This window comes from Girardinichthys multiradiatus, chromosome 15 (assembly GCF_021462225.1).
Source record: "Girardinichthys multiradiatus isolate DD_20200921_A chromosome 15, DD_fGirMul_XY1, whole genome shotgun sequence".
NCBI classification, from domain to species: domain Eukaryota; kingdom Metazoa; phylum Chordata; class Actinopteri; order Cyprinodontiformes; family Goodeidae; genus Girardinichthys; species Girardinichthys multiradiatus.
The window spans coordinates 3103102-3119313 of record NC_061808.1 but is presented as its reverse complement, the minus strand read 5'-3'; the positions used below and the strand labels follow the sequence as shown (position 1 = coordinate 3119313).

The 16212-nt window shown below is 41.4% G+C and overlaps 1 protein-coding gene across 2 annotated transcripts in view; it reads left to right on the top strand.

Moving 5' to 3' along the window:
• The first annotated feature begins 3273 nt into the window (after positions 1-3273).
• The window catches only part of arid1b (AT rich interactive domain 1B (SWI1-like)), a 35304-nt gene continuing 22365 nt past the window's right edge, over positions 3274-16212 (top strand). For both annotated transcript variants that reach the window (XM_047387606.1, XM_047387604.1), the window contains exons 1-3: positions 3274-3309; positions 3419-4264; positions 8361-8552. In XM_047387606.1, the coding sequence (XP_047243562.1) occupies positions 3289-3309; positions 3419-4264; positions 8361-8552 (1059 nt within the window). In that variant the 5' untranslated portion in view covers positions 3274-3288. The remainder of the gene's footprint in view (positions 3310-3418; positions 4265-8360; positions 8553-16212) is intronic.

Below are 16212 nucleotides of genomic sequence, written 5' to 3'. Positions count from 1 at the left end.
GAACATGCAAACTCCATGCCGAAAGAACCTCAGCCGGGAGTCAAACCCAGGACCTTCTGGCTGCAAGGCGGCAGTGCTACCAACTGCCACCATGCAGCCCCACATCCTGCCTCTATTTCAACTTTTTTTTTGTCACTCACATTTATTTGAAATAAGTTTCTAACATGAAAGTAAGTGACAACCTGGTAATTTGTTTTCAGTAAACCGTTGATGATGTTTTTACAAAATAGTATGAGATATTAAAGCTGTGAGAGAGACTGAGATTTCTGCTCAGGAAGTTGTAGAAAATCATCAACGCTAATAAAAAGCTCTAGATTCAGCAGCGTTGGGTTGCAGTGATGCGGAGCTCCAGCAGAGGGCAGCATGCTGTTACTTTCTGCTTGCAGGGCTTCGTGTTGCTGCAGGTTGAATCATCCTCTAAATACATTTTTATTCCTCACATCAACACTGAAATGTTAGAAAAGTCAGAACGCTAAGAGAGGTTTGGGTAATATATTAATAAACATTTTTTTTTAAATCTGTCTTTAGACAGTTTATGAGAAATAAGTCAATTTGTAAGAATAAAGGATGTTGTTTTTACCTGAATAAAAACATCTTTGTGATATAAAAAAATTAAAGGATTACATTTTTTTTTTGCATTCTGATTAAACCAAAAATATACAATAATATTATATTCAGCCTAATTGTAAATTGATAGTCCAATGATGGTTACTTTAATGTTTTTTCTTTCCTTAGATTAACCACAAATCCTTATTTAAGGTTTTATTTCAGGGAATGAGTACAACCTCATTATTCAGGTTTAATGCTTCACATCTCTAAATATGAGTTGAAAATCAAGTTCATCCATCTTCTTTTTTTCTGTACAGGGTCGCGATGCAGCTGCTGTCTATCTCCAGCAGTGTGAGGGCGGTACATCCTAGATAGGTCGTAGTCCATCGCAGGGCAACACAGAGAGACAAACACAACCATTCATATGTAAGGGCGATTTAGAACGACCAGTTAATCTAACAGTCATGATTTTAGACTGTGGGAGGAAGCCAGAGTACCCAGAGAGGACCCATGCATGTACAGGGAGAACATGGGAACTCCAAGTTGGGGCTTGCTGCAAAGCCTGAAGGACCAAAGCTTCCTCAAGAAGTACAGTCTGCTTAGTCCCTTCTTGTAGAAAACATCTCAGTGGTATTTCCAGTACATTCTGTTTTCTCCCTGATTATTCAAAATGATGTTCCCCAGGGGTTCATACTGGCTCCAGTTTTATTTACTATTTACATAAATTAGCTATCACAATGTGACTTATGCAAAGCTTTATCTTTATGCAGATAAAATAATTGTATACAGTTTTGTGCCAATATTTTGTCCCACAGAACATCTGCTTTCAACCGTAAAAATAATTCTGATAAAGCTCAATAAATGGAAACTAACACTTGATGATGTGGGGCTGCACGGTTGGTAGTACGGTTCGACTCCCGGCCAGGGGACTTTCTGCATGTTCTCCCCGTGCATGCGTGGGTTCTCACCGGGTACTCTGGCTTCCTCCCACAGTCCAAAGACATGCATGTTAGACTAACTGGTCTCTCCAAATTTCCCTTAGGTGTATGAATGAGTGTGTGCGTGGTTGTTTGTGTGTTGGCCTGCGATGGACTGGCGACCTGTCCAGGGTGTACCCCGCCTCTCGTCCGTAGACTGCTGGAGATAGGCACCAGTTTGTCCATGACCCACTATGGAATAAGCGGTAGAAAATGACTGATGATTGACTGAATGATGTGTTTTCCACAATTAAAAAACAGAGAAGAAAATGTTTGAGGAATTGTGACACTTCATGATAAGGTAACGCAGCCGTTTACAATGTTCTTGTCTTTAAATAGTTACAAAAACTTCAAAATTAGTGTTTATTTCAGACAAAATGTTTCTATTTCAGTGCATTTATATCACTAATCAATATGGAGACAGTTTATACATGCTTGCTAATGTTTCTTTTTTGAAAATGTTAGACTCAGTGTAACATTCAGCGTTCATATTTGTAACTTTGTACGCATTTTTGTACACATCATAGCAGCCTGTATGAGAAACCCCGATGGTCTTCTTTAAATAGTCATAGGTTGATTCATTGGTACACTTTTAAAAAGCCATAACAGGTGGTTCTCCTCTCACTCATGTTCTCTCCTGACCCTTAAAGCCATCATAAGCTACAATCTTTACTCACAAACAAAATATGTTTGTCATCCCTCAAACACCAACTGGGTTTGGCTGATATATTTTAAATTATTCTCACCGAAATGTTGATGTTAGTTAAACAGACAACCTAAACTGGATTATCTGCCAATCGTGGCTGATTTTAAAAGCAAGATTACCGTCTTTTTGAGCCCTGAATGTACATGTTCTGCTGTTGAAAGCTGCTGGTGATCACTGTGGCTTTATGTCGAATGTAAACGATTTGTTTAGTTTCTGTCTCATATTGGTTGATAATGTGGAGCTGGGACTGACTTGGAAAGAGGAAGATTATTTCTGGTAAAATAAAAGTTAATTAAAATAGAAAAATTGTAATCTATGGAACCGACACCTGAAGGTTCTGGGTCAAAACCAACTGGTATTTGGAACCTGCACGCTTATGCAACCAGGCTACTGCATAATGTTATCATTTTATCCCCTTGTTTGGTTTTTAGTTGAATAATCCAGGATACGTTGGCACATTAAGGGTAAAAGTGTTTATCTTTTTTAAATCTTAAAAGCCTGGAATTTGATCAGGTTTGCAGATTTTATAGCATTGGAATGATTTCTACGGATAAGAGCTGAAACTTCCTTAGAAACCAACAACAGGAGTCCTGTTGCCATTTATTGTAGCACTTTATACACTTTTATTTGATGCAATGAATTCATTCACAAGCTTAACGATCCATTCACTGTTTTCAAAATGCAAAAGACCAAGAAATGCCTTGATTCTCATATGGAAGTGTTTGGAATAATCTGGGATTGGGAGTGTTTTTAAGTGTTTTAAATGCTACAAAACTGCATTTAATCAACCACAATTTAAATTTTTAAGATCTTCTAATTATCCCTACAGTCTGGAAGGGGTGACTGCCTGGTCTGTGCACATCTGACCACAGCCGAGCATGTGGCAATGGATGGTAACAAGAACCCGGAGATAACTTGAGTCTGGGAGCACTGGTGACCATCAGGAGGTAAGAGCATGAATGACAAACACCAGAGGGGATCCAAGCTGGACTGCAGGAAGAAGAGCAATCCCCACCAAACACAAAGACTGTCAGACTCAGGCCAGATGTGACCCAGATGGAGAGTGATCCTCAGCAGGTATAAAGAGAGAATCCTCAGAATAAAGGAGAGAATCGCTCCTCCTCCCCCTCCTCAATCATCTTCGTCATCATCAGCATCTCATCAAACTCTCTGGTTTATCCCGCAGCATCAGCGCCAGAAGCAAACCCCCAACAAAAGCATCCAGCAGGGTCAGGGGAAGCAGCAGGGATACCGCAGCGGGGACAGACAGCACCATGAAGGGGAAGAGAACCTCCTCCTGGAGGGGAGCAGCCGAGAAGAGGAGCTACATCAGCAATACCAGCTGAGCCAGTCAGAGGAGGAGGAGGAGGAGCGGATGGATGCCAGCCTGGGATCAGACAGCAACAGTAGCAACAACCCTCCTCCGACTGGGGCCAGCTCCCAGTTTAATCATTATTATGGGAATGGAAGAGGAGGGCCTTGCTTCGATCAACATGGCGGACAACAAAGCCCAGGGACTGGGGTAACAGCAGCAGCACACACGGTACACGGCACCATGGACCAGGTCCACAACTCCCACGAAGGCTACAGCAACAACAGCCCGTACAACCACTATCCGAACTACCGAGCGGGCTACGGGAGCGGCGGTTACGGGGGTATGATGAGCCCCTCACGGCAGGGGAACAACCTGATGGGCCCGGCCGCTGCTAACCCGGCCAAAGCTGTTATGGCTGCCGCCAGTTCTCCGGCTGCAAGCGGAGGAGGATTTCAGCGGTTTCCCGGACAGGGTCAGCAGCACCCTTCAGGGGCTACGCCGACTTTAAACCAGTTATTAACTTCCCCGAGCCCGATGATGCGCGGCTACGGAGGCGGATATTCAGATTACAGCAATCCCGCCGCACAGCAGCACCAATCGGCCGTGGGGCCGGCGGAAGACACGGGCTCCCAGTACGGCTCAGCTGTAGCTCATGGTTGGGGAGGACAACAGAGGAGTCACCCGGGGAACAACGGACCGAGCAGCGGCAGATCTCAGGTGATTTGTGCCGAATTAACGTCAGTTTTCTACTAGTGAAGATACCTACCACCGCCCGTTATGTCTCAGTTAGCCGCTATGCTAAACTTGTTAGCTTTACTGGTATCACTGACACCCGATCTACACAACACGACACACGGATTCTTGGTATTTTGTACCACTAACTTAACAAAGAACCACACTGTCTTCTTTATTTGTACGAGGAATATCGAATATCATCCACCAGAGGTAAAAAATGTAACTGAACTCAACGTTTTTTATTTTGTGTCCAAGGTGACTCCATTTTTAGCTTGCTAGGCTAAGCTAATGTTAGCATCGTGGGCCTTGAGCGGATCTCTAGGACACAACCAAACTGTTAACGGCCAAATTTGTTAATTTAATCAACTTTAGTGTAATTTAACTACATCTGGAAATATTATGAGGTGATGACTGGTGTCAGAATTCAGCTGACAGGTAATTTCTTCCCTGACACCCATTAACCACTTATTATATGCTAATTATCCCTTCTTTTTAAGTCAATAAAGGCGACCGTTAGGTTGTTTTTTCACCGTTACTTCTTTCAGAAAACAGCTCAGTGTGGCTTAAAACCAAGTTTTATTCATCAGAGCTGTTTAGCTTTTAGCCCCTGATCTGTTCAGAAATGTATGGGCAAAACGCCCATTGTGTTCCAGTCTCCACACAGGAGCCCTGACCTTCACACATGCAGATTAGCCATGTGCCCATCAGCATCGGGATAAAAACACAGCTGCCCCCGCAGCTACAGCTGCCAGCCAGCCGGAGGCAGCAGTCTCTGACACCGGTCATCCTACGATCCGTGTCCGGGACAGAGGATTTCCAGCATCGACTTTCAATTGCAGAAACTAACAATATTATTATCATTAACAATGAATCCACAAGGATCTCTTATCAAAAAAGAGATGGGATCCAGTTATTGTGGTAGTCATTAATGCTAGGTTATATTTAATGGACTGGAAAGGAGATAAAAAGGTTTTTCCAGTTACGCCTCTATAATAATGACACTTGACCAGTTCTATGTTGGAATTATTTATAGCATTTGTTTTTTTATGTTTTGTCAAACTCACCAGAGACATCATTGTATTTTTAGGGATTTTATTTGCTAGACCAGGAGTGCCCAAGTCCTGTTCTTTAGAGCTAGCATCCTTCAACCTTTAGATGCATCCCTGCTCCAACACACCTGAATCTAGTGAATGGCTTGTTACCAGGCCTGTGCAGAGCTGCATTAATGGATGCTGATGAGGGAATTCAGCCATTTGATTCAGGTTTGTTGGAGAAGGGATGTATCTAAACGTTGCTGGAAAGTAGCTCTCCAAGGCTGGACTTGGGCAACCTCCTGTGATAGACAAACAATAGAAGTCCATAATTGTGAACTGGAAGAAAGGTAGCACATGGTTTAAAAAAAATAAAGAAATATGTTGCATTAGTATTCAGACTCCATCTGTCTTTATAGAACCATCAAGTCTCTTGGGGTATCCCACTTTACTCTTTTAGAAACTGAAAGTTTTGACTGTTCTTTACAAAATAGTCCTAATTGGATGAATAGCTTCTCCGAACAGCAATTTCAAAGATTTGCCAGATTCTTAGATGGATTTAGGTCTGGGCTTTGACTGGGCCATTCAAAGACATAAATATGCTTTGATCAAAACCATCCATTGTATCTTTGGCTGTATGTTTAGGACGGTTGTCCTGCTGGAAGATGAACCTCCGTCCCAGTCTCATGTCTTAATGCAGCCTCTAACAGGATTTTCTTGAACTTGGCTTCCCATCACCTCTGATTAGCTTCCCTGTCCCTGCTGAAGAAAAGCGTCCCCACAACATGAGCCTACCTCCGCCATGTTTCATTGTGAGGATGGTGTGTTCTGCATGGTGACCAACGAGCTTAATTCTGGTGTCATCTGACCAGAGCATCTTCTTCCTCATGTTTGTGGTGTCCCCTACATGGCTTGTAGGGGGCTTGTAAGGGGCTTTTTACTCTTTTCTTTCAACATTTGCTTTCTTTTTGCTACTCTTCTGTAAAGTCCAGACTTGTAGAGTATACGACTAATTGTGCTGTCAGCAGATTCTACTACCTGAGTTGTGGGTCTCTGCAGCTCTTCCAGAGTTACCATGGGCCTCTGGGCTGCTCTTCTGATTAATCCTCTTTGCTGTCAATGTAGGTGCATGTCCATGTCTTGGTAGGTCTGCAGTTGGTCCATCCTCTCCTCTTGTTGGATTGAACAGAGCTCTGTGAGATGTTCAATGCTTGGGAGATTATTTTAGAAGCTAACTCTGCTTTAATCTTCTCCACAACTTCCTCCTTGACCTGTCTGATGTATTCCTTGGTCTTTATGATGCCGGTTGTTCTGTAAAGAACCTCTGAGGCCAAAAACAGAAAAGCTGCAGACTAAGATTAAACAGATGAACCATATTTACTAATAGGGCGATTGCAGAGGACCATTTATTTAGGCGTGTTGGACTAAAGGGGGATGAATACATATGATAGTCACACTTGGCAGATTTTTATTTGTAATAAAGTTTTAAAGCCATGAATGGTTTTCTGTCAACTTTGCAGTTAATCACTACTGTGTGTTGGTCTGCCAGATAAAATCTTAAAGAAATACATTCTAGTTTGTGGTTTTATGTGACAAACGTGAAAAGTATGAATAATTTTGCAAGACGCTGTAGTTTTAAAACTTTGACTGAACTCTTCAGGTTAGTTCAGGTCTATAGATGCTACTAACTGGAGTTGACTTTAAATGCTGCATTGAAAATGAATAAGAACAGTTTAAAATCGTGATGTTTGAGAGCTTTCCTTCTTCATCTGGATTGAAAACCTGGTAATTCCACCCGCACAGATGAGCTCTGTTGCTGGCTGTGAATACACCTGAAATTCTCGGATATAACGCTCGCTTTAGATTGCCGTGTTGCTATTTTATTTCAGAGTTTGCGTTTAGGTACCAGATAAGCCATAGTGTGCTTTCCTCCTGTTACTCCATGAGACAACATAAATGTCCAGCTTCAAACCAGGAACATCAGAGCGCTTCTTAGCAGAGCTAAGATCAGAGCTGTCAGATGTTTTTAAGCCAAGCTTTCCTTATTTGTTTACATCCTGGTTATTGATCAGCCGTGTGGAGCTGGTCTGTTCACGCTTCTCAGCTGACTGTCAGAAATGTTTCATTCAGAAAGGATTCAGCTCTGCATCACATCCTGTTTACAGCTCTGTGGTAACGTATGTTTTCTCATGGCTCTCACATTCTGGTCTAGCAGTGTGTCAGACTCTGTGTGAGCGTGAATATTAAAGTTTATCCAGGCGTGACTGCTGACAGAAGCTTAAAGTGGCCTCCCAGGTTTCTTGGATTGCTCACATGCAGTGAGAGAGGCTTGGCTGTGGGCTTTCAGGGCTCAGAGAAGACCTCAGGAAGCAGCAGGCGGACTTGTTCTGCTCCACGTCTTGACATCATGCTCAGTGTGGTGCAGCAGCAGTGAGCACATCATGAAATGTATCTCAGCATTTATCCATAACTTTTGTTGTGAAAATAGTTTTTTATTTGGAGAATTTGTGACCGTCCTGATGCTGCCAAGAAAAAAATGTTTTAAGAGTAGTTGTAGAAATTGCCTGAACTGTAGAGCTGGCCACTTCTGCATGAAGAAGGTAATGATAATGAGAATCTGTCAAGCAAGATTTTTATAGAATTTGACATAAAAATATTCACCAAACTAGAGGTGTGCAATACCAGGAAAATCTGAAACAGCAATACTTCTGTTGAAAATAACAATGACTAGATTGATAATGTATAACTTCCATTTTCTTGACACTTTGTTTGCAATCATACGTCCCCATCACCCTCTGTAAGATGCACAAGCTCGCATGCAGGACCTACACCAGGTCTGAGCATTCAGGCCATTTACAGTCTGTCCAACTGACCAAGTATGTACGCTGCGTGAGAATGCCTGAAAACATAAAATATTTTATCACACAAAATAATTCCATTAAATTTGGCTGCTCTAAACTCAACATACACCTTTGTGCAATCATCTTCAACTTAAACTGAATTTAGAGAATGTGCTTCATCATTTATCTGTTTGTCCTCGTCTTCAGGTGCCGCCTATGGACCCGATGGCGATGAAGCGCTCTCAGCTCTATGGAATGGGCAATAGCCCATATTCCCAGCAGCAGGGGGCGCCGTATCCCGGACAACCATACAGTTCCCCATCCCCCCAACGATACCCAATGGGAATGTCTGGCAGGGGGCAGATGGGAATGGGTAGGATACATTACCCTCAGCAGCAGGTAGGAGGCGCATGGTCTTCCTATAGTGGTGTTGACATGGTCTTAAATAGTTTCTGGTCCATATTTAAGTTAACCTGGAACAGAATATCAGATGAAACTAGCATCATTTGGATTAAACTAAGCAGGGTATCAGGATTAAATATGTAAAAATGTTCCAATGATCGGAATCAAACTGGAAAATGTTTATAATTAAATGATAGATGGCTCTTTAACATTGTTGTACTCCACTTAGCCCTAAACGTGTTAGTCACGCCCCCTGGGGGAGGCCTGGTGTCACAACGGGCAAAGAACAAAATGCGTACTGATTTGTATCATTTCTAGCAGAGCTAATGTAAAGTGTTCCCGTCTGTTAGACAGTCAGCAAATCAGCAGAACCAGGTTTTGTTCCTCAGTAGTGTTAAGAGCAGTGCAGATCGAGAGCTCCACACTGCGGCACGTTTTTTACTCCTTTTACTGACACACGTATTTCACTGAAGTGTGCCGGTACAGAACCGATTACTATTTCTATGGATTTTAGCTAATTACTGTTCTCTGTTTATGCAAGCAGGTGGCATTGCTTACTATAGAATACTTAAATAAACTCTAACTACACCAAAATTTATTTATTATACTGCAAAAGGCTTACTGTGTAAATCTTTTAAACAGTTTCAAAATATTAGCTTAGCATTCCTCGTTTTAATATTTACTTAAACTGTATTTCTCACAAGAAAAGCTAGTTAACCTTTGTCCTCATGACAAGAGTGTGGGTTATAAAACTAGGAATACTTTTCAACCTCAAAATTAATCTTTCGTTCTCTGTTTCACCGCCAGAAACTGCTCTAAAATGCAACCATAGAGAAGAACTATCAAAGCAATGCAGAAGAAAAGGATTAACACCATCCAGTTTGCTTTTTTCACATATCAGTGAGCAAATAACAATAGAAATAGAGAAAAAAAAAACAAACAGTATCGACGTTTTCTTTCTTCCGTAACTAAAATATAAACCTCACCAATATATTTTCCAGTCTTGTTAAAGCAGGAGGGCTGGAATATTTTCCAGCTTTTTGATGGGCTTAGACTACAGAGTGAGAGCCACTGCTTTACATTAAGACCAAAAGAGTTGGGGCTTTTTTAAACAAAATAATTTTTGAAACATTCAGAATGAAATAGGAATGGGCCAAGACATCAACCCTGGGGAACTCCACATTAACTATAAAACACCTTAACCCACAGAAACAAAACTTACTACCTGTGTGTAGAGCTCCTAAAGACCATTACAGAGTTAGAAATCCAAATAATTTAGTTGTTGCTTATTTTTAGTTGTTTTCTAACATGTCTGCCTTCCTGCTTAACTTGAAACAACTATTTAAACTTTATCCAAAATACACGCCTTCTATCTGTAATATGATGGACACCAGGTTGGCAATCTGAGGTAATAATTCAGATAAAATCTATCACAGTATATCAAACTCAATCCATCAGATTTAAGGTCTTCTATGCAGATGCATCTTCTGAAAGAAGCTGGTGGACCTGTGGGCTTTTCTTCAGTAAGAACTGTATTTATCGTTATTTATGGTTATTTAAACGCTGCGTCCTGCAGGCGATTGGAGCTTTACTGACACCATCTCTGGGATAATCTGGCTAGTTTGTTGTTGGCTGTTAAAATCTCCTCTCCAGTATTTTATTTGAGGTGTAGGTGGAGGATTTTTGGTGACTGGTTTGTGTCTCTCATACTTTTAATAATATGATAGAAACATGCTACTGATTTCATCCCAGTATCTAAATCTGCAGCAACATTTGAAGACATCGACGTTCTGCTCTCTGGTTCCAGTGGCTCATTTACTGTCCAGTTCTGTCAGAACAACAGACGTGTTGGTGCTGTCAGACCACATGGCTACAGTGGAGCGGGTCGAGCCCAGCTGGTCTGGGTCAGTCTATTTCTGGTGCCGGTTATTTTTAGAGTCCAGACTGCTGATTTGGGTCTGAGGCTTCTGCTCCAAGCAGAGCTGCTGTTCGGGTTTTGCCGATGATTTCTGGCAGAAAAACCCCGAGAGTTGGAAGCGGCGCCGTGGTGATGATTCTCAGTCACAGATGGTGGACTTTCAGAGGATTTGTCAGAAGTTGTTTGGTTTGGATGTTTTCTACTGCTCATCTTTGTAAAATATGGAATTGATTTCATTTCACAGGTTTTCAGTTAACACTTTGGATTTGGTTTGATCTGCAGAGGTCAGATTGTTGTGTCTGATCATATGCATCAAAAATACATTGTTTATTTTAATAACTTAACTTTTTGAAAAAATAAATGAAGCAGAATAGTGAGTGTAATATTAATGATGGAAAACTTTAAGTAAAAACAACAGAATATAACAGGTTCATCAATACCAGTCCAAGTATTTTAGAACAGGTGTTTGCTCATAGCAAGTCCCAGTCCAAAGCTTCATTCAGTCCAAAGCTTCATTTAGTCCAAAGCTTCATTTAGTCCAAAGCTTCATTCAGTCCAAAGCTTCATTCAGTCCAAAGATTCATTCAGTCCAAAGCTTCATTTAGTCCAAAGTTTCATTGAGTCCAAAGCTTCATTGAGTCCAAAGCTTCATTTAGTCCAAAGCTTCATTCAGTCCAAAGCTTCATTTAGTCCAAAGCTTCATTCAGTCCAAAGCTTCATTTAGTCCAAAGCTTCATTCAGTCCAAAGCTTCATTCAGTCCAAAGATTCATTCAGTCCAAAGCTTCATTTAGTCCAAAGTTTCATTCAGTCCAAAGCTTCATTTAGTCCAAAGCTTCATTTAGTCCAAAGCTTCATTTAGTCCAAAGCTTCATTTAGTTCAAAGGTTCATTTAGTCCAAAGGTTCATTTAGTCCAAAGGTTCATTTAGTCCAAAGGTTCATTCAGTCCAAAGTTTCATTCAGTCCAAAGATTCATTCAGTCCAAAGCTTCATTTAGTCCAAAGTTTCATTGAGTCCAAAGCTTCATTGAGTCCAAAGCTTCATTGAGTCCAAAGCTTCATTTAGTCCAAAGCTTCATTTAGTCCAAAGCTTCATTTAGTCCAAAGCTTCATTTAGTCCAAAGGTTCATTTAGTCCAAAGGTTCATTTAGTCCAAAGGTTCATTCAGTCCAAAGTTTCATTCAGTCCAAAGATTCATTCAGTCCAAAGCTTCATTTAGTCCAAAGTTTCATTGAGTCCAAAGCTTCATTGAGTCCAAAGCTTCATTGAGTCCAAAGCTTCATTTAGTCCAAAGCTTCATTCAGTCCAAAGCTTCATTGAGTCCAAAGCTTCATTTAGTCCAAAGCTTCATTTAGTCCAAAGTTTCATTGAGTCCAAAGTTTCATTGAGTCCAAAGCTTCATTGAGTCCAAAGCTTCATTGAGTCCAAAGCTTCATTTAGTCCAAAGCTTCATTTAGTCCAAAGCTTCATTCAGTCCAAAGGTTCATTTAGTCCAAAGGTTCATTTAGTCCAAAGGTTCATTCAGTCCAAAGGTTCATTCAGTCCAAAGTTTCATTCAGTCCAAAGATTCATTCAGTCCAAAGCTTCATTTAGTGAGTCCAAAGCTTCATTTAGTCCAAAGCTTCATTCAGTCCAAAGCTTCATTGAGTCCAAAGCTTCATTTAGTCCAAAGCTTCATTTAGTCCAAAGGTTCATTCAGTCCAAAGCTTCATTGAGTCCAAAGCTTCATTGAGTCCAAAGCTTCATTGAGTCCAAAGCTTCATTGAGTCCAAAGCTTCATTTAGTCCAAAGCTTCATTCAGTCCAAAGCTTCATTTAGTCCAAAGCTTCATTGAGTCCAAAGCTTCCACTGTAAACATCATTATAAAGGGTGAAAACATTAAAGATTCAAAGAACAAAGGCCAGATCTTGTTAATAAAATAATGTGCACAGTTTGTAATACAATCCATGCACATGAAAATATATTGTGTATTTTTTTTTAAACTAAATGCATGAATTGCAGCTGCTCAGGTTGTTGGTGATGCAGCTGTATGGTGATTGGTTGAGCCTGTAGGGATATTAGAAACATTTTAAACCACAGGTTTCAGATGGTCAGAGTTTCAGCTTCTTTAGGAGGTGAAGGGGAAATGATGGTGACTGATGTTAAAACTACAGATGTCACTGCTTCTCCATTCCTGCTGATGAAGTTTCTCCTTCAGGTTCTCCGTGATCTCCTGATTTTGTGTGTGTGTGGAAGGATGAAGCTGGTTTATAATGTAAGGAGGACTTGAAGCGGTAAACACAGTACAGTGACCCCCATTGATGCAGTCAAACAATGAAGGGATCCCTTTCTGACTTGGTTCCAGGAACTCCTAAAACCTATTGGACCGGTTTGGAGGACTTCGCTAGTTTATCCCAACTCTTTTTGTTGTTACGGTAATTTCTGTAACTGTGACACATGTTCAGAGTTCATAGGTCTCAGATTGTTCTCAGTTCCTTCGTTTTTAAAACCTGGAGCTGTTTTTAGTGCTAAGAAGAACGGTGAAAAGCTCTCTGCAGTCTGAAGGTTCTTCATATGGACAAACAGCTGTCGGCGCCAGATGTATGCTGGTACCAGGACTGCGTTGAAGTAAAAACAAGGCTTTGACGTTCTCCGTAATAATTCTGGTGTTCTGTTGTTAAAGATGAGAGCAGAGGTGGAGGAATGTGATCGTTGGTGTCATCATGCCTGGTTTTCATGTCAGAGCATGCAGAGAGGAAGAACCAGTCAGGATCAGAAAATAAACCAGCTTTGTTTTTGGTGGAGGACCGGTTCTGCTCATGCAGATAGAGGTGGAAGCTTTCAAACATCAGTGTCAAATCCTCCACCCCCTGGAGCTCCTCCCGGGGTCCTGCAGTGATGTTATTACGGTGTTCCAGACTGGCAGGCTGAATGAAGCCGTGGTGATGCTGACAGATCACACCGAAGCTCAGGCGAGCATTAGTGTGCAGGCAGAGAGGAGGAAGTAATGACTTCTGTCTCAACACCAGCACCCCAGGTGGCCCTGGGGATCCTCATTTATTTCCCACCTGATTCCAGGGAAATTAGACGTTGAGCAGCTTTCTGTTTCAGGGCTGTTCAGACGGACTCTGGTTTCAGAGGCAGCAGAACAACGTTCAGAGTCGACACCAACAACTGTGGGATTCCTCCATTTAAAGGAGCAGTCTGACATTTAGCCCTTTAAGCATTTATTCAGCAAACATTTCACGGTTTTTCCCTTTTCTGGGTCACATGGGATAAAATGAGTTCAGTCACACAAACTGTCACGCTGTAAAACATGTTGAAACCTGCACAAATGAGACTCCTTCGAGAGTCTCCTGGAGATGATCCCAGTTTTTTTGGTTTCTGTTTCCATGCTTGTTTCTGAAAAGCTGGCCACAGTTTCTCAGTGGGGCTCAGATCTGGGGAGCATCCTGACCCAATTTCCCAACTGTACACCTTCTGATCTTTGAGACACTTTATAACGTTAATGTTGTGACCTGGTGCTCCATCATGCTGTAAAATCCACAGATCATTACTAAACCGTTCCTGGATTGATGGAAGAGGTTGCTCTTGGAACGTCTTTATCCCACTCTATTAATGGCTGTCTTCTTGGATGGAATCAGGAGGAAACCCGGACCTTTGGTTGAGGAACAACCCCACACATATATTGGAGCTTGACTGTTGACACCACACCGGACTCATGGTACCTCTAAACCAGGGGTGATCAAAGTCAGTCCTTGAGGGCCGGTGGCCTGCATGTTTCCCTTCTTCAGCACACCTGATCTCCATTGATGACTGATTAACAGGCGTTTGCTGAACTGTAATCATCTAAATCATCTGAAGATGTGTGAAAGCAGGGAAACATCTATAACATGCAGGACACCAGCCCTCGAGGACCAACTTTGGACACCCTTGCTCTAAACTGATTTTCTCCAGATGTTCCAACCAATCAGAAGGAGGTCTTCTGATGTCCATCCTTGATCTTCCTGCAGTATTTCCATCTGTAAATAAAAGTCAGGCTAAAAACCATCTGAGGACACGTCACTGAGTTTTAGTTTTAGGTGCGAGCAGAGACCCTTTCCCCGGCCTTCTGTGGAGGAGAAGCAAACATAATTAGGTTGTATTAAAATCACTAAAACAATAAAAACAAATAAAGGCAACTTATATCAGCTCTGAGATGCAGAGATGGTCAATTCAGACGATTTCAAATCAGAGCTGCACTATTTCTCCAATCCCAGTCGTTAATGTCAGATCAGTGTGTAATAATGTAATGGTAGAAGACTGCTTGATATAATATCTGCTTGACATCATGTTTGAGGTTTCAATGATTTCAATTATTCTTGTTCTGCAAATGGATGATAAACAGATACTTCTAGAAAAATTAGAAAATCACAAAAAAGTTCAATATTTTCAGTCACTCAGTTCAGAAAGTTAAACTCATATGTTATATAGTTTATAATTTATATTATAGGTTTCAGGAAGCCCAGACTTTGATGGCAGTCTTCAGGCCATTTGCATTATTGGTTCTGGTGTCCATCTTACTCTTGATAGAACTCCATAGATTGTCTACGAGGTTCTGGTCAGGCCGGTTTCGCTGGCCAATCCAGCACCAACACCATGATCACCGAACCAGTTTCTAATACCTTTGCCTTTGTGGGCCGGTACCAAGTCCTGCTGGAAAATAAATCAGCATCTTCATAATGCTTGTCAGTAGGACGAAGCATGAAGTGTTCTAAAATGTTCTGGTAGATGACTGCGTTGACGTAGGATTCATGATGTGTAGCAGCTCCTGATGTTCTGACTCCAGCCTCAGTCCATTCCTTGAAGCTCCCCTTAATTCACCAACGCATTTGGCTTGACAATCCTCTCAAGGCTGATTATCCCTGTTGCTGGGGCACACTTTTTCCTTCCACTCAACTTTCTGTGAAAATAATTGCTTATAGCACTCTGTGAAGAACTCTGTGCTTCTTTAGGAATGAGGAACTGACACCCTTCTTGTGGAGGGTGTCAGTGACTGTCTTCAGTACATCTGTCCAGTTATCAGTCGTCTTCATGGTCGTCTCCTACTGACCCAGACTGAGACACCGTTTAGAGGCTCAGAAAAGCTTTGCAGGTGTTTGGAGTTAATCAGCTGGTTAGGATGTGAAATCAGGAGATTCCATTGTTTAACTTGTCCACAATATTCTGTTTCTGAGACACTGAATTTAGGGTTCTCAGTCTTTGTAAGCCGTATTCATCAAAATCACAAGGCTTGAAATATTTCACTGTGGAATGAATCATTTTAATAAGTGACTTTGACTTTCTGAAATGACTGACAAACGATGTTGAACTTCTTGGCGATATTCTAATCTCTGTAGATGTGTCTGTATTTGGCCATCTGGATGGAAATGAATTAGCTTTAACGCTCACACCCGATGGTAGAGTGATGTGGACATTATGTGATGGTCAAGAAAGAAAAGTGTCATGAAAATATAGTTTAATCATAACCAATATTGTTGTTGAATTTGCAGTAAAACATTTTCCTGATGTCTTGCAGCCCTCTTATGAATCCGTGTGAAGTTAGACTGTAGAGGAGCCTGGATGTTCCTAGAAGGACCAGAGAGGAGAGCATTGTACTAATTAATTATAGAACCATTCATTATCACTCACTGTTTCTGTGACACACTTTGATTCAAATGCAGCAAAGATACAGATGGTGGCTCTGTTGAAGCATGAATTTACACCTGAATGTTTGCATACTG